At 38.0% G+C, this 18,375-nt stretch overlaps 1 protein-coding gene across 2 annotated transcripts in view; it reads left to right on the top strand.

Annotated features, from left to right (window-relative positions):
- USP9X (ubiquitin specific peptidase 9 X-linked) overlaps positions 1-18,375 on the top strand; it is a 100,553-nt gene that overhangs the window by 61,596 nt on the left and 20,582 nt on the right. Inside the window, exons 24-33 of one of the 2 annotated variants that reach the window (XM_054291344.1) lie at positions 2,832-2,957; positions 4,986-5,111; positions 7,779-7,945; positions 11,177-11,285; positions 11,861-12,007; positions 12,137-12,283; positions 13,063-13,285; positions 15,556-15,776; positions 16,176-16,366; positions 16,788-16,961. In XM_054291344.1, the coding sequence (XP_054147319.1) occupies positions 2,832-2,957; positions 4,986-5,111; positions 7,779-7,945; positions 11,177-11,285; positions 11,861-12,007; positions 12,137-12,283; positions 13,063-13,285; positions 15,556-15,776; positions 16,176-16,366; positions 16,788-16,961 (1,631 nt within the window). The remainder of the gene's footprint in view (positions 1-2,831; positions 2,958-4,985; positions 5,112-7,778; positions 7,946-11,176; positions 11,286-11,860; positions 12,008-12,136; positions 12,284-13,062; positions 13,286-15,555; positions 15,777-16,175; positions 16,367-16,787; positions 16,962-18,375) is intronic. The other variant, XM_054291345.1, reaches the window with a different exon arrangement.

Raw genomic sequence — 18,375 nt, 5'->3', positions numbered from 1 at the left:
TAAACACATCACGTGATGTGTGAGCAGCTGGCTCACAGGTTGGGCACAAAGGGTTGTAGGGAATAGTGACAGAGTGGTGACCTGTCACAGGTGGGGCTCTGCAGGGCTCCATCCTCAGCCCTGTGCTCTTCAACATCTTCATAAATGACCTGGATGCAGGACTGGAAGGGATGCTGAGCAAGTTTGCAGATAATACAAAACTGAGAGGAGCTGTTGATGCCCTGGAGGGCAGGGAGGCCTTGCAGAGAGGTCTCAGCAAATGAGAGGAGTGGGCAATCACCAACCATACAGAGTTCAACAAGGGCTGGTGCCAGATTCTGCACCTGGGGTGGGGCAAACCTGGATATATGGACACACTGAGGAATGAGATGCTGGAAAACAGTGACACAGAAAGGGACCTGGGTGTCCTGCTTGATGGCCAGTTCAATATGAGCCAGCAGTGCCCTGTCAGCCATGAGGGACATCTGTGTCCTGAGGGACATCAGGCACAGCATCACCAGCTGGGCAAGAGAGGGGATTGTCCTGCTCTGCTCTGGGCTGCAGCAGCCTCACCTTGAGTGCTGGGGACAGTTTTGAGCACTATGAGATACAAAACTCTTGGAGAGCATTCCAAAGGAGAGCCACAGGCATGGTGTGAAGGGCCTTGAGGGGAAGCTGTGTAATGAGGTGCTGAGGGCACTTGCTCTGTTCAGCCTGGAGGAAACTGAGGGGGGACCTCAGTGCAGTCACAGCTTCTTGTGAGGGGCAGAGATGGGGCAAGCACTGATCTCTGCTCTGTGGTGACAGTGACAGGACCCAAGGGAACGGCCTGAAATTGTGTCAGGGGAGGTTTTGGTTGGATATTAGGAAAAGATTCTTCCCCCAGAGGGTGGTTGGGCCCTGGAACAGACTCCCCATGGCAGTGCTCACAGCACCAGCCTGGCAGAGCTCCAGAAGTGTTTGGGCAATGCTCTCAGGCACATGGTGTGACTCTGGGGATGGTTCTGTGCAGGGCCAGGAGTTGGACTTGATCCTTGTGGGGCCCTTCCAACTCAGCATGTTCCGTGATAAATGTGAATTCCCCATCTGTGAGGTTTCATCTTAAATAGTTTCTTTATCTATAACCTGTCCTCAGGAATCCACAGAGAGCCCCACTTCAGAGCACTTAATTCCAAAATACTGACTGAGATCCATCTCTGAATTGGAGAAGTACATTCCCCTTAAATCTCAAACATAAGTACCTGTTCTGGTTAGCTGCATCGGTTAGAAGATACATAATTAATTATTTTTCAAGTAAATCAAAACTCTTAATGATTACAAAGAAGTGAAGATCCCTTTTTATGTCTCATGTTAGAGTATAATAGGAATATATTAATGCAGACATGTTTGCCACCTTGTCTTTCATCTATTTAAAATGAGTACATTTTACTGCCCTGTTTTCTCACAACAGTTATTTAAAGGGCAGTTTGGAACACACATTGCATCACTTGAGTCTTGAAGTATTGTTTGAAACAGACTCAGGCTGACTTCTTGAAAGGTAGTAACATTTGTCTACAGTTGCTGACTTTCACTATTTGGAGTTGCAAACATCTGATTTAATAATAACAGATTTGTTGGAAAAAACACTGTTATTCTTGCTGTCACCATCATCCTCTTTGAGTCACTTAGGGTATTTTTTTATTCCCTTGGGATGCAGGTGGGATTTGTTAAAATTTTTAAATTCTCTTACCTTAAGCCTAAGTACCAAAGCATAATTTCTGTCTTGGCTTTCCATCAGTATTTAAGAGAAGTAGGCAACCAAGGTTATGTATCTATAGTTTTCAGTTATTGGTCTGTTGTTGTCACTAGTACCTTTAAAATTGTTACTTTCTTCCTTGTTTTCATAGAAGGTTGAATTAATAATGTTAAATACAGTGTTCTGGTGCACAGAACTGATTTACCCTATACATATTGCTGTTGATCACTTCCAGTAGCATTCAATAGCTGAGTGACTGTGGAAGCTCTGTTAGTCTTCAGTGGAGGCTTTGTAACTTTGCTCTCTGAATCAAGTGTCTTAGTGAAGCTGACAGAGCAAGGGATGTGACCAACACCAGACCTTGCCCAGCAGCCTCACAGTGTGTCTTTTGAGATGGGCTTTTTGAATGAATTGGTACAGAAAAATGAAGAAACTCTTCTGTTTTAATTTGTAACCACAGTACACCATCTTTTGTTTGTCTGTGAGAAGGAAACACCCATTTCAGGTTTTGTCAAAACTATGGAGCTCTGGCAGACTAAGGAGAGAGGGATCTATGCTCAAATCAATACAAAAAAAAAGTTGAAAACTTGTCTTGCTGTTTCTATTTTGAAAATATTATAAAAAACAAGAGGGATCATTTAGAACAGAATTCTTCAAGGGTAACTTAAATATTTAAAATGTACTTCTGTATAATAAAAACTGCAGTCATATTCTGTCTGAACACTCTTACCTAATCCAGAGGGAGCCCCCATGTTTGACCAAACCCTTTCTTTTCCACATCTACTGAAAGGGAAGGAGGCATTGTAACAGAAAAAAATTCTGTCAGCTTGAAGTGATCTGATCAATAAACAAGCCCCCAAACCTAATAAGCTTTGAGCAATGCCTTTCCTTTCAACTACTTGTACCCTGTGATCGTCCACTGCAGCAGCGCAGTGTCTGCAGGTGTGATGGTATCTGTTTGAAAATGAGGAGGTTTATTTATGTTGGCCTTTGCACTAAGTTTTCCTTCCAAGATCTTATCTACTTCTATCAAACCTTTCCAAGTAACTTTAGATCTTCATATCTTTTTGCTTTTTTTTCCCATGTAAAAGTAAGTATGAGAAATACTTTCTTCCAGATAAACCAGGCTACGCATGACCAGGCAGTGGTGCTACAAAATGCCCTACAAAACATTCCTAATCCAACTTCAGAATGCATGCTGAGAAATGTAGCAATACGTCTTGCACAGCAAATATCTGATGAGGTTGGTGAATTCCTTTCTGTATCACCTTTTTCCTTATAGCATCTTTTCTATTTTCTTAATCCTTAAATTTGTTGCTTTGTAAGACAAAGATTTTCCTTTTAAAATGTTTTAGGTAATGATCATATGAAAGAGAAAAATCTCAAATCATTGCCAGTGTGTCTTTATATATTGAAGGTGCTTTAATGACACAAATGAAAACCTCAGTAAGGCTAAACAATGTGCTTTGCAAACATAGTGGTCTTATGTGTATGGTGTGGCCAAAGCCCATTTGGATCTGGAATGAGGAGTCTTGTTAGAGAACATGTCAGTGAAATCACTGAGTTCAGCAGGAGCTAAAATCACAACTGCTTTACCTTCCTCTTGCACCTGCATCTGGATCCCTTGGTTTCCAGGGTGGAAGCCATAAATGCAGTGTTTCTGTACTGTATAGCATGTCCACAAAACCATCCCCAAAACATTTCTGAGCTATCTAGATAGAAGGTATTACTGTATCCTCATCTTGGTGTTGACAAGTTCACTATCCCTTGAGAACAAAGGGCAGTGTCTAAAGAAAGCACAACATGCTGCAATGCAAGACTGAGCCATCTGCCTTCCCCCAGTGGTGGTTTTGCATCCATAGGTGTAAAATCAGCCAATTCAACTTTGATTTAATCAAAAATCTTCTATAGAAGAAGTATCTTTTGAGGTGAGATGTGAGGAAAGGTTTTTTAATTCTGCCGTTGTCTTTCCTAGAGGCCTGCTAATAAATAAGTAATTTTTCATTCACCAAACACATCAAGCAAACAAAATCTGAATGTGTTTAACGGTAGTGCTGTGTAAGATTTGTCTGCAATTTTCTGCAATTATGAATACTGCTGTAGGTCTAAAATTCACGTGTACTGTAGTTGCCTTTGAAAGGTTTTTTGCCTTTTCATGTTTTGATGGTCAAAGACTCTTTACAATGGATCTCAAAATTTAAAAAAAAAAAAAAATCTGACATAGTTTCCATAGGCCAGAGAGAAGGCTTTAGCACAGAGAGGAATAATTCACCTTTTTTTAAAAAGTTGATCCTTAAAGACTTTGAAACTACAATGAGATAAAAAAACTCTGTTGTTTTTCTTGTGGCACTGTTGCTGTAAGGTTGCTTTGCTTGTGACAAATATAAAATACCTTTTATTTTTCTTGGAAATACCGTTAATGTCCATATCAGTTCAAGAAGGCACATTGTTCAGGTTGCAGATACCTGATGCAGATAACCTACCTAGCTCAGCTTCTTAAGAGTCCCCTTTTTTGTTGTCTGAGCATTAGAAAAATGAAACTTGAAATCCATCTGTCTGCCTTCTGCTTTTAGAGATTGCCTATTTTTTGGATTATTCTGTTTTGATCTACAGACTTTAGATAAGTTTGGTAGTTTTTTTGAAAGTTGATGTGGAACCCTAAATAATAGCAGTTGGAGTGTGTTTTGTAATGTGTGTATATCAGTAGAAACTGCTGGATGTGAATTCAGACCATGCACAAAGTACTGAGCAGTGACTCTGCATTCCTTTAGTCCATGAGCTGTGTCCTTATCCATGTTCAACCTCTGTGTCTTGAACATGAAGCAATCCCTTTACATAATGATCACATACTTGATAACATCAGTGTGTTCAGGCTGGCTATCAGCTAGCACAGCATGGGGAGAAACCCTAAAATAAGTTCAACTTTTTACACTGCTTAAGAGGCTGGCTGCCTTCCAGATGAATGCTTGGTGTTTTCTTGGGGTTTTTTCCTAAATAAAGAAGGTTTTGGCATTGAAATTGGTAGTTTCTGCTAAGTCTTAGAACCAGAGTTGCCTACATCCTACTTTAAAAAATTAATTTTACATAAGTGAAGTATAAATACTCTTCAAGGTACATAATCTGTTTTCTATTTAAGGAAAAAAAAATCTTGTAAGATTTTAAATCTTAAATTTTCTGTGAAATTCATTTGTGGGAATTTAGAATCCATTGCAGAGTTATTTGCAGCTGTATTTTAATGTTGCTTTAGTTAATTTCTCTTTTTTTTTTTCAGGCTTCAAAATACATCCCTGACATCTGTGTTATCAGGGCAGTGCAAAAAATTGTTTGGGCATCAGGTTGTGGATCAGTTCAGCTGGTTTTCAGCTCGAATGAGGAAATCAGTAAAATCTATGAAAAGGTAAGAATTCCTGAGCAGCTGCTTTTCTGTATTACTGTTTGGTTTTGTACAAAAGGGAATGGGTACAAAGGGTTGACAAAGGTTTAGAGTGTGATGAGCTTTAGGTGGATACAGCGATGTGTTTCAGAATCAAGTATATCATTGTCATAGCACAGCTTAATTTTCTGTTCCAAATTCCCCTCCTCAGTAACTGGTGAATTGTAACTTGAGTCTGGTGTCAGTTGAAGAATGCACCAGTTCTGTAACATGTTTTCAGCTCAGTTAGATTCTGCATCTAAATAAGGAATAAGCATTTCCTGCAAGGCTTGATTTGTCTAGGCTTCAAACTTAAAAGGTCTGTTCTGCAGAAGTAATTCAAAGCATATGTGCAGTCTAGAATGAGAAAGAAGAGCAAAGTGATGTGAAAAGCATTCGGAAAAAAGATTTAATTGCTAATTTTGTATGGCTTTTCTTCTTTTATTAATGGGCTCACATGTGGTTTACACAGCTAGTTTGGAGTTAGGAGTTCTGTATCAGTAGATTATCACACATCTTGTGATAAGTAATGTTGCTTACAGTTACAGGAAATAACAATCTGGATTTGGACAGATTTTAAAAAAGCATTTCCTATTTTTGTCTTGTAAAATCAGGTTTAGTACTCATCAATACTTGCCTGAGAGTGAAAGGAAAAGAAATATGTAGGGAGGCTTAATTCTTGGGGTGTGTGCTGTTGTATTTAAATGATCAATTGAAAGAAGAATATTTACCTCAGCAAAATGCAACACCTCTCCATTAGCTTTCATAGGGTTATAATGGCGTCTGCTTCTACTGCTGTGAGCATGACTTCTTCATGAAATAAACTACGGCTTGGGGTGTTTTTAGGTAATATTTCCGTATAAAACATGGTTTAGTTTGTGTGACAGTCCAGGCACATGAAGATGAACTCTTATACATGAGATGCTTTAAGAGCAGTAGTACACTAGAGAAAGCATACCTCAAAGAAAAGAGACCTAAATTTGCTTTTTAAAAATTCTTCTGGGTAGAAATTGTAGAGTTAAGTTCTGTAAAAATATTTTGAGATAATGGAAGTTTTAAAAGTGGTGAAATTCAAGCTGTATGTTATTGATCATCTTTCACATGATTTTGTGGGTTTTTCATTTTTGGGTTTTTTTTCTTTTTATTCTTATTGACACATACATGGACATCTGTAATAAATGGTGGCTGTGTTTGGTTTCTGCTATGCAAAAGGGAAATAAAAATTGAAGGGGAAAAATTGGACATTCATAAGAGGAAGAAATTGTAGAAGTAATAAGAAGGGGAAATAAAATGCCCTTTGTTAATATAACATTAAAACAGAGGAAAGTATCCTAGAAATAGAGGAATATCATGGAATGAAAGACAATTTAAGAGAACTGTATCTGGTTATAGATTAGAGGAAGCAATTTTAATGATGGCTTTATAAAGATGGAATATAGCAATGTACAGACCCTCAGCTCTGGGTGCCCAAGTGCAGGGAAGTATTTCACTGAGTGTAAAATGCACTTTGCCTTTCTCCTGGGTCCCTGCAGCTGTGCAGAAATGACTTTCCCTTCTAACCAGGGCTTCACTGCAGAGCAGGTGCAGTTCTGGATTTGCTGAAGGAATTCTGCCTTTGCTTTCTGATGTTGTGTCAGGACTGCCACATCCTCCTGCTGCAGTGCAGTGACTGCCTTTGATTTTGTAGTTATTGTGCATAGACAAAATAGTGTTTGCTGCCAGAGTGAGGCATATTTTGGCCTGTTCACAATTAGTTCTCTCCTCTGCATTGTAATCCCTTCTTTCTGCCTAATTAATCTTGATACCTTTTCACGTATAAAACAAATATTTAGTGCCTGTAGTTATTGTGACTAACCTGCACTCATGATTTATAAATGATAAATTGAGACCTCACATTCAGTTTCTTTGGAATTTCTTGAATGTAATTACTTCTAGATGGAGAAGAGGGTTTACCATTATTCTCAAAGTATTTATTTTGAAAGAATGTACCAAAATCAACTCAGTTAATTCAAGTGTTTAGTTTAAGAAGTAACCTGTGCACAATTAGAGGTAATATTATTTTCTGTGTCAAAAATCATGACAGCAGCTATGTTTAAAACTTAAACTCTTTCATCTTTCTGAAAAATAGCAAAGTGATTAATAAATTCTAGCAGTCTTAAAAAGCTTTTGGTCAAATAAGTTGTGAGTGTCAAAGCCTTGTAAAAGTGAATTGATGAATTAATTATACAGCACTATAGTGGTAGTTTAAGTAGTAGAGTTTAAGTAGTAGAGATTTCCAAATTTTAAATGCCATTTTTTGAGTGGTAAAGAAAAATAGAACAAAAAAATCCCAAACAAAACCCCAGATGCAAACCAATAAAAACTCCCAACAGTACTAACTGATGTAACTGTTGCCCACAGTTGTCCTGTTTAACTTCTGCCTCCATAAGCTCATGCTTGGAATCCTCCAATGAGAAGCACAATTCTGGAAGTTCAAGTCATCCCACACAGTACTTTGGTTCAGATCTGAGTGCATAAAATACTTGGCACTGATAATCACTTAGTATACAAACTGTGGTTTGTGTTTGTGTTTAGTGATATACCTTGGAGCCAGTTGGGTTTCTTGGGATTGTTTTCTGTACCCACTTTGTGCACTCTTGTTTGTTTTCACAGACAAATGCAGGAAATGAACCAGACATGGAAGATGAACAAGTTTGCTGTGAAGCCCTGGAGGTGATGACCCTGTGCTTTGCTTTGATTCCAACAGCACTGGATGCACTCAGCAAAGAGAAGGCGTGGCAGACATTTATTATTGATTTACTATTGCACTGTCACAGCAAGTAAGTTTTGGTCACATCCATTATTTTACAATTCAAAATAAATATAAAGCCTAAATGCAGAGCAGTGGCTTCAGCCCATGTGAAACTGTGATGTGAAGTACTGGGTGTTTTCAGAAACCATCCAGGTGGAAAGTTGTTAATACGTTATTAAACTTGGTTGCCAGTGCTTTGATCTGTTACTAAAGAGTTAATTTTTTAAGATACCGTTGTTTCATTCAAACTTTTCTTTGAGAAATGACAGGGATCTGAAATTAGTGGTGTCTTAAGTTTTTCAGTATGTTTTAAAGGGAGTCAGATCAGGTGCTCTCAGATGAATGGGGTCAGAATTTGAGCAGAATTTGTGTTTTGGGGTTTTTGACTTCTGGATATACAGATTGAAAGATTTTATGTTTAGAATATTTACTTTAACAAAAGGATCAAGTATCATCAGAGCATCTCTTTACAGTGAGCTCTTTGCACACATTGGTGAAACTGGAGGGTTACCAGGAATACCACAAGCTTTATTGATTTGCAGCCTGTGGTACAGGGTGTTGAATTTTCAGTTTCACTGAAGCTTGCTTGTATCACTCATATGGAAGTATAGTTCATACTGTCAGTACAAGAAGCTACCACTTCTCTCATATGCCTATAAAACTAGAGACAAACATGATAATCTCACTTGGAATGGTGCAACTGTTCATTGTTACATGCTAAAATAGCATGAGCATGAGTGGAAACAGAAGATTGCTTTGTAAATTAAGATGGTGAAGTTGAACTAAGCTGCTGGAAAGTTCTGTTCTGAATTAATGTGGAAACAAATCAGTGTTTGTGGTGCAGAGAAAGTTTAGCAAATACCAGACAGAACTCTGAATATCCTTTCACAACTATTGTTCTCTAATCTCCTGTGCTCAATCAGAGAACAATGTGAGCAAAAATATGAATGTGAGAAAATGTTTTTGGTGCACCATAAAAGACAAAGACAGAAGATGACCAAGTTCAGATCTCACAAATAGAATTTTTCTAGAAAAGATCACATGGATTGTTTGTTGTACAGGGTTTGACTGGGACTTCTATTTCCTCAGAGCACAACCATGTTATACCTCTAAACTTAGAAACAGAATGCAAAATGTTTAATACTAAATGCTAGAGTAGCTTTTCTCCTACAAGGTAATTGATTTTGTAATGGTGTCCTCTGAATGCAAGATCACCTAAGAGGAGATAGCCAAGCAGTTAGTCCTAAATAATCCTGGAACCCAGAAGTCTTCTGCTGATCTCTGCAAAGTGTTTGGTGGCCACATGTATGAGGTCTAAATACATTAAAATTCTTTGTGCTGTAAAGCCATGGCACTTACACCCACTGAAGGGAGTGCCTTCTATGAACTGAGCAGAGACCTGTGTCCTGGAGCTCTCAGAAGGGCAGGATTCAGATTGCCAGCCTTAAGGGAGGTGCTTGACCTCCAGCTATTCCTCCTGCTAAGTGTGAGTTCATGGTGCCAGCTCTGTGCTGTCATCATGTGTCTGAAACAGCATGAGATGCCTGTGCTCAGGCAGCTGCATCCCTCTCATGATTCCTTAAGAGCTCTTAGATGGTTACAGCCTCACAGAAATGTAATACTTGTGTTCAAACACTGCATACTCAGAAACATAACAGTGTGAGGTGTGTCACATTGGTCACATTTGTCACTGTAGGAAAATATCACCTTTGTCTATTTCATTCTGCCTTCAAGTGCACAGAGCTGAGGAGTGTCTGTGTGATGTGTCCCAAGCAGTTGAAGGATTGTATCTTGAAATAACTTTCTGTGAGATGTTCTACAAAAACATGGGCTCAGCAATCAGACCCCATCAAATGTCAATTATTGTTAATTGTTAAGAACAGAGCAGCCCCACCCCACAGTCTGCTGCAACTCAGAGCAGAGTAGGAGAACTTGCAAAGATCAGGGAAGGGTGACAAGGGAGATCAAAGCTCTGCAATGACTTCCATCTGAGGAGCAGCTGAATAGCTGGGGGCACTTCATACTGGAGGAGAGATGAATGGTGGGAGGAGAATACTACAGAGACCCTTAAAATCAGAAGTAGCAAAGGGAGAACAAGTGGAGAGCTGTTTTTCTTTGTGTAAGACCGTCTTGAGCATAACATTTAAGCAGTGCAAACCTTCAGTTTGGAAATGGTTTGAGGGGTTCTTTCATGAGCTTGTCCAGTGAGGACTATGATATACTGCTCTTGGTAGTTTTCTTGAACCACAGATTGTTAGAAGCTGAGAGAACATTCTGGAGAAGTGTCTCTGCATGGTTCCTTCTTCTTGTGCACTTTGCTTTGTGCATGGTGACAGAGATGGTGCTCAGCCAGGGGCATCTTTGCTCTGACCTCTAGGTCATCCTGATGTGGCTTTGAAATCACAGTTAAGCACACATGAAAAAGCTCTGAAGGGAAGAGGATTCTTTGGTGTGCTTTCCACCCTGACTCCATGGGCACAAAATAGAGATAGCCACATTGAACAGACACTGCAAAACTCAGTTTTTCATATGAGATACTTCCATAAAATCATTCATTCAGCATTCATTTACAGTCTCTTCCCACACAAAAAGAGTTGCTCCCAACAGTTTTTACAAGGCATACTGCTCAGACAATTAATCCTACAACTTGAAAGAAAAGGGTTTGCCCTAATTTTTTAATTTTTTTTACTGAAGTTTATCCATTCCTGCATTGCTCTAGTGATTAGATTAGGTTCTGAGGTGAAAAATTTCCTTTAATTATAGCCACTTGAATTTTCAGGAGGGTCATCATCTCTCACATTTTACTAATGATAAATTTTGATGACTTCAGAGATAACTCGGCAAACTGCTGTAGTGACACATAAAAGCAGTTTTACTGGAGTAGTTCTGGTTTGTACCTGGTTTTACCAGGTACAACTGGTGCTTGATTAGGAAAAAAAAATTATTTAGGATTGCAAATTTTTGCGTTATGCAATATTTACTGTCAGTTGCAAAGGTGTAGTGGCTAGGTGTTTCTAAGTTTCTTTTTCTTTTACCTTTAAATATTTGACTTGTGGAACAGTTTTGTAATACAATTTATGCTTCTGAAATTTTACTGCAAGGAGAAATAATATGATGGATAGGGAATAATTAAACTGTTCATGTTTCCTACATTATGTTCAGTTTTAGAAAATGGCATTAAGCAGATAAACACAAATTTAATTATTGTCCTGTTTGGATAGGGAGGTTGAATTTAATGTTTCTATTCAATTATTTCCAGAACTGTTCGTCAGATGGCACAGGAGCAATTCTTTTTAATGGCAACCAGGTGTTGCATGGGACAGAGACCTCTCCTTTTCTTCATTACCCTGCTGTTTACTGTTCTAGGGGTAAGTTTTCAGAGATAAAGTCTTCAGTATGGGAATGTATGTAAAAAGTAACAGGACAAAATGCCTGCAAGAAAAGACAAATTGTTATTAATAACAGTCACTATAATATCAATTGTTTCTGACCTACAGACAAGCAGCACCGATGATTTCCATATGAGCTAGAGCAGGGGAAAAGGGACTCTTGCATTTTCTGATAAGAACATGAGCAGTTCATGGCTTTAATGTCTGCATTTGATCTTTGGTGATTGCTAACCTTTAAGTAAAAATCTTTAGCAAGTTAGAGAATACCTGCAGTTAGTGCCTTCTCCTACTGGTCCTGCCAGGACTTTTCAGCTCATTGGTCTCTTGTACATTTGATCAAAAGTTTTGATTTGGTTTTCTTTTTCCCATTCAGGTGTAGAAATTGCTACTAAAATAGTTGAGAAGTCATTCATTAGCAGCTAAATACAATTTTAAACTTGTAAAAGTTTAAACTTACACTCTTCTTTTACATTTACTGCGAGATTTAGGGAAATATGTTGGTGTTGCACTGTAAGTAGAAGCACTTATAAATTCTTTGCTTTTGGTTTGCACAGAGCACTGCAAGAGAGAGGGCTAAGCATTCTGGAGACTACTTCACCCTCTTAAGACATCTTCTTAACTATGCTTACAACAGTAATATTAATGTACCCAACGCTGAAGTGCTTCTCAATAATGAAATTGACTGGCTTAAGAGAATCAGGGTAAGTTTCAGGATCAGTTTATTCCTGATAATTAGGTTTTTGCTACAAAACTGTAAACTTTCTTGTGGACTGCAGTTCTGAGCTTAATGTTTGCTGTTTGGAGTATCCTAACTTTCTCTTAAATGACAGGATGAAGTAAAAAGAACAGGGGAAACAGGTGTTGAAGAAACGATCTTAGAGGGTCACCTTGGAGTAACAAAAGAGTTGTTAGCATTCCAGACACCTGAGAAGAAATACCATATTGGTTGTGAAAAAGGAGGTGCTAATCTCATTAAGGTAAGTTCAAGTTTTTTGACTTCTGGAAAGGGTCTTTGTGAGGTTTTGGGGGGGATTGATTTTTGGGGTTTTAATTGTTTGTTTTTACCTATAAATAAGTAAAAAGAAGCGTCACATCTTATGGGTTGTATCCATAGAAACGCTTTTGATTGGAGTTAAATGTTTTCTTTTAAAAAAATTAAATTGCATGTTTCATTCATAAAGTGTATTTAACATTTTCATTCTTCCTTAAGTACTGTATTTAACATTTTAATTCTTATTCCAGTACTTGACCAACATCACACAAAGATAGTGAGATACAGTCTCACTGTACAGGACTGCTTTCCTTCATTACCTCTGTAATGACTTTCCTGCACATGTTCTTAATTAGTGCCATTAATGCTTAGGGCAGGTTCGAACAAATACATCACATCTGAGCATCTCTTTAATCAGACATGTTTTCTTTGTACCTCTGATATTATAGAGCAGGAGTGTTGGTTTTTCAGCACTAATTGATAAAGAGCTTTGTAGATAATATTGCTTTTGCAAAAGAAATTTTTTACCAATCAAGAACAGCACAGATTTATTTTTAACTTGGATTGGGGAAGTGGGTTTGCAGGGAACCACTTCAGAATGGAGTTCTTCTGTTCTAGGTTTAAAAGCTCATTATGCTATTGGTCTCAATTTTTACTCTTGTTTTTTTTGTTAAGTACCTCTCTGATTCTCAGACACTCATTTATGTAATAACCCTTATAAAATAATTTCCATGGTAACCGGTGATTTATTGTCTTTTTTTTCAGGAGTTGATAGATGATTTCATCTTTCCAGCATCCAATGTTTATCTACAATACATGAGAAATGGAGAATTGCCTGCTGAGCAGGCCATACCAGTGTGTAGCTCACCAGCCACTATTAATGCTGGCTTTGAGCTCCTCGTTGCACTAGCAGTTGGATGTGTGCGAAATCTCAAGCAGATTGTAGACACATTGACTGAAATGTATTACATAGGTACAGCAATCACTAGTATGTAATACTTTTTAATTATCTATTTTCTACTCTTTAATGTATATATCATGTGCAGGTTTTGTTTGTATTATCCACTGAACCAAATGCTGAGTTTTTTAGTTCGTGGTTTGTTTGTAGTTGCTTTTAATGTTGCAAAATCAGTTTGCCAGTGTAGGCTTTATTTGTTTTTTCTTTATACAGTAAATGTACTGATCTGCATTCCATGGTCACATCCAAATTCCAGCCCCAGTCACAGCCTGACCCTTCCTGTCCCAATCTCTGACTACTCCCCTTTGTCCATACCAGCTCCAGGGACTTCATTCTGTCTGTATCTTCTACTTGTCTCATCATTTCAGGCTCTTGCTAACCAATCCCAGAGCCTCACCAGGTATCTTCAGCTTAGTTTTAGAGCCAGTTTCTTGGTTGCTCACCTGATTTGTCATCATTGCCCACATACAGACCCAGGTCCTCTGTCCTGCTTCTCTTTTTAGTTCTGAACTCATTCTCTGCTTGTCATAGTCCTTTTTCAGGCTCCTTTTTGGCCTTGTCTCAGCACAGCTCTGCACTGAAAGAACTTTCTCCCTCTCACTAGAGAAAGGTTGTAGTGATTGCTGTCTGTTCAAAAACTTGCAAATGTTAGTGCTTCAAAAGCTAATAGTCATGTGAAACTTGGGCTGATTTTCAAAGGATGACAAAAGGCTTGGTTTTAGTGCAGACTATTGTTGCCATTAAAAAAGCATTTCTTAAAAATTATCAAGCAGGAGGATATTTTCTCCAGCCCTAAAGGGACACTAAAACCATTCTGCTGTAATATTAACAGGGAAAGGGAATCAACAACCACCAAACAAAATCCAAACACCATCAAACCAAGGAAACCCAAGCTCATATGGTGGGAAAGGCTGGGAGAGTTGGAGTTGTTCAGCCTAGAGAAGGGAACCCTCCAGGGGTACCTCATTGTGACCTTTATTACTTAAATGTAGTTTATAAGAAAGATGGAGAAAAAGATTTGTACCAGGGCCTGTAGTTACAGGACAAGAGGCAATGATTTTAAACTGAGAATTGCACACAAGGAAGAATTTCTTCTATGAGGATGTTAAGACACTGGAACAGGTTGCCCACTTGTGGATGCCTCATCCCAGAAGTGTTCCAGGCCAGGTTGGATGGGGCCCTGAGCAGTCTGGTCTAGTGGAAAATATCGTGGCCCATGGCAGGGGGTTGGACTAGATGATCTTTAAAGGTCCTTCCAACCCAAACCATTGTGTGATTTAACAGATGTGTAAACTCAGAGTTGGGCAAAACCATAAGCAACTAAAAATAGTATCCAAAAGTGGAAATTGTCCACTGCCTCTCAGAGTGCCAGAGCTACTTGCTTGAATGGTGCTGTCAGTGAGTCACTTGAGGTTTTTCAGTCTCTTCCTGTTCAGTTCCATCTCAGATGGATAAATTAAAAGGGCAGCTTTATGGTTTTCCCCTCTGCCTCATCCTTCTTTCTTCACCCTTTTCTGTTGGGAAGTAGTGTATTTCTTATCACCTCACAGCTAGGGGGATTTCATGGCATTCCCTTCCATTCAAGTGTTTGATAAGCACAACAGAACACCAGATCTGTGTGGTGTGTCAGACAGAAGAGAGAACAAATGTATGAACTGTGCATGCTCTGGGATTCATATACCAAATCTGCTTGTAAATAAATATGCATGCTCTCTTATATCAGAATTATTAATACCAAGTTTTTTGTGTTAAAACTACAGACAGACCAACAGGTTAGCTTAGGTGATCATAAACGTTCTCAAGGAGATGTGAGGGACCTGAAAGAGAAGATCAGGAGGAAAATGTATATATCAAGTTATATAGAAAGCATTTGCTAAAACTGTTTCCCATCCTGGCAAGAAAAGTGAGGCCTAAGTGAAATTCTATAATTTTTGAAGGATTGTAAATTTTTGAGAGTACTATAGTTTTTAGAAGGTTTATAAATTGATTATATATTCTATATTCATTCAGCTAAGAAACTTGCTGGTATTGAGGAGAGGCTTCTGTTTCATATATAAATTTTTGCCTGGCTACCTCTTTAGTTATGCAGTAGAAGAAAAGGTTGTAATAAGATTACAGACAGAACAGTGCTTCACAGAAGTTGTGTTAATTTTAGCAATTAAGTTGGATGATGGAACATTGTTTTTATTAAATTGCAGTGATACAGACTAATAATAATTTTATGCCCTTTGTACTGCATTGATGTTTTCTTTTTTGATAACAAACCAGTTCCCTGAGCACTCTCTGCTGTTTCCTCTTAGCTTGTGAAGCGCTCACAGAATGGGAATATCTGCCTCCTGTTGGGCCTCGGCCTCCAAAGGGATTTGTGGGACTGAAAAATGCTGGTGCCACTTGTTACATGAATTCTGTCATTCAGCAGCTGTACATGATTCCAGCCATCAGGAATGGCATTCTTGCAATAGAAGGCACAGGCAGTGATGTAGATGATGACATGTCTGGGGATGAAAAGCAGGACAATGAGGTAAATTTAATTATATAAAATTACCTAATCTTTAAATTGTAATTACTTTTTTTTATGAAAAGGTTGTAATAAATTTCAGTTGCTAATCAGTCACTTTGATTTCCACTGATACCTGTGGGGAAGATAGGATAATATTTCATCCTTGAATAAGTTCACTGCCAGAGGGGCACTTCAGAAGATCCAGCTTGGCAGGGTTTGCAGAATTCCTCCTCAGGCATTTCTGCTGGAAAGCACTGCACCTTATTTCAGCCACCACAACTTTGTTAATGCAAACCAAGATGGTATTTGGGTTTTCAGCTGAGTATGAAACATCTTAGATTGTCAGATTAAACAAAAGATAAAACTAACTAGGAGACAACTACATATGGAAGTGAATTGCACAAATTTTCTGCTTTTCAGAGCAATGTTGACCCACGAGATGACGTGTTTGGTTATCCACATCAGTATGAAGATAAACCAGCACTGAGCAAAACTGAAGATAGAAAAGAGTACAATATTGGAGTTTTGAGGCATCTCCAAGTAATTTTTGGCCATTTAGCAGCTTCCAGGCTACAGTACTATGTACCAAGAGGGTTTTGGAAACAGTTCAGGTAAGTAGAAAATTGAGTATTGATGTTGGTTCACTGGATCACTGAAGTGCAAAAAAGCTAATCATAGTAGAATGGCAATGATGTAAAGTGTAAATTAGCATAAGTTGTGCAGCTTTATCTGCCCTTTCACCACTCTGTAGAAGTCTGTTAATAAACTATGTTTACAGCAGAGTGGTTCTTTCGAATTTTAGCAGTTTTTGAAAGTGAGACTTTGAATTAAGTATAAAGTTATACACAAGAGCTTGTTTTCACTTACCAGAAAGTGTCAGGGACAGAACAACAGGTCATGTAGTACATCAAAACCCAGTAGTTTGGCTCTTCAAGGGAGAGGGGTTAGGAGCTTGAATGATATATTTTTTCAAAAAGAAATTGTTGGCTAACAAAACAAAAAATATTTGACAAAATGTGCTTTCATTTTCAGACTCTGGGGTGAACCTGTAAATCTACGTGAACAACACGACGCTTTAGAGTTTTTTAATTCGTTGGTGGACAGTTTAGATGAAGCTTTAAAAGCTTTGGGCCATCCAGCAATGTTAAGTAAAGTTTTAGGAGGGTCCTTTGCTGATCAGAAGATTTGTCAAGGATGCCCACATCGGTAAGTGTTGAAGATTTTCATCTTTTTTTTATAGAAAAACAACCCATGTTTGTGTTCTTATAAAAGTAATTAGAGTCAAGAGTGGGCTTTTTGTGGGGGTTTTTTAAGCTAATAGATTTTGCTACCTTATTTTTTCTACAGCTGAACATTCATTTGTCTACAAGTATTTAATCATTATTGCTTCTACTTCACAGATTGTATGTGAAGCATTGTGTATTGATCAAGGCAGGAAAAGATTATGCTTTTTCACATTGAAAGTGAAAACAATTGTAGGGACAAATGTAGAAAATTTTAATACCTGGCCAGCAATTGTTGCTGTCTTTGGTTTTCCATAATGTGTGTTTAGAGTTGAGCCAAGTAGGAATCTTCAGTTCCAATGAGTAAAACTGTTCATACTCACCATGTAACCTGTAATTAAGGTCAGTGGTGTAGAAAGTTCATCTTTTTCTGAAGACTTCTGTATTTGGAGGTACCTTTAAATGTGAATGCTGAAATTCATTTTTGCAGAAGGCATGTAAGAAACCACCAATGCCAAATCAGACTGCAATTCTGTAACTCACTGTTTTGATGATGGTTATTAATGAAGGAATAGAACTCAGTATTGTAAAGTTGTAATTCTCCAGACTTTTTAATTTATCTCTCTTTTTGTGATGGATGGTTAAAATTGCCTGCAAAATTCAGGATGGCTTAATGATTAACTTATTCTTTTTAGCGTTTGTCTTTTTTTTAATATTGTGTTTATTTCTGTCACTATCAGTTGGCCTTCTTACCGTTCAGATCATGTATGATTGTTTAACACTACATACCTTATACCTCTGTACATTGCCATTGCAAATTCTCTTTATTTTGAAAGCTGATCATTTCCTTTAGCCTTCAGTTAGCAATTAAAATACTGGAATAAAATGACACAAATGGATTTTATTGTGGTAATCTCTCAACGTCAATTGATCTAATGCATGAATAAGAATGATTTGTAAAGTGAAGATCTTAAGTTTCATGGATTACAATGAGTGACTAGAAGTGAGTTGAAATACTGCAAGGTAAAATGGTAGCACTGATTTCACCTTCTATGCAATGGGTAATTAAATGGCAGATCCAGACCAGAAGCAACATGAGTTACCATTCATTCCTGATATTATGTATTATCCTGAAGTATTTCTGTGTTTTTTGAACTCTACTGGGTTTGCATAATGTTAACAAAAATGTTGTTTAGGGAGGAGGGAACTGATAGTAACTAAACTGTGGATTTGTGTATGGCAAATAAAAGCCTTTCTATATTTTTTTGTAAGCTATTTATTGCATGAGTGAATATTGCTTTTGATTGAAGTGTTTCTAAATATTTATTTATTCAGCCTTTGAATGCTTGATTGCATATCAGGGAAACAAGCCCTTCAGGGTTACACTGGAATAGATG

This window comes from Melozone crissalis, unplaced genomic scaffold, assembly GCF_028551555.1.
Source record: "Melozone crissalis strain CALT ecotype California unplaced genomic scaffold, PUWL_Pcris_2 ptg000090l_1, whole genome shotgun sequence".
Taxonomy (NCBI): domain Eukaryota; kingdom Metazoa; phylum Chordata; class Aves; order Passeriformes; family Passerellidae; genus Melozone; species Melozone crissalis.
Note: the sequence above shows the minus strand (reverse complement) of the source record. Positions and strands in the feature narration are given on the sequence as shown.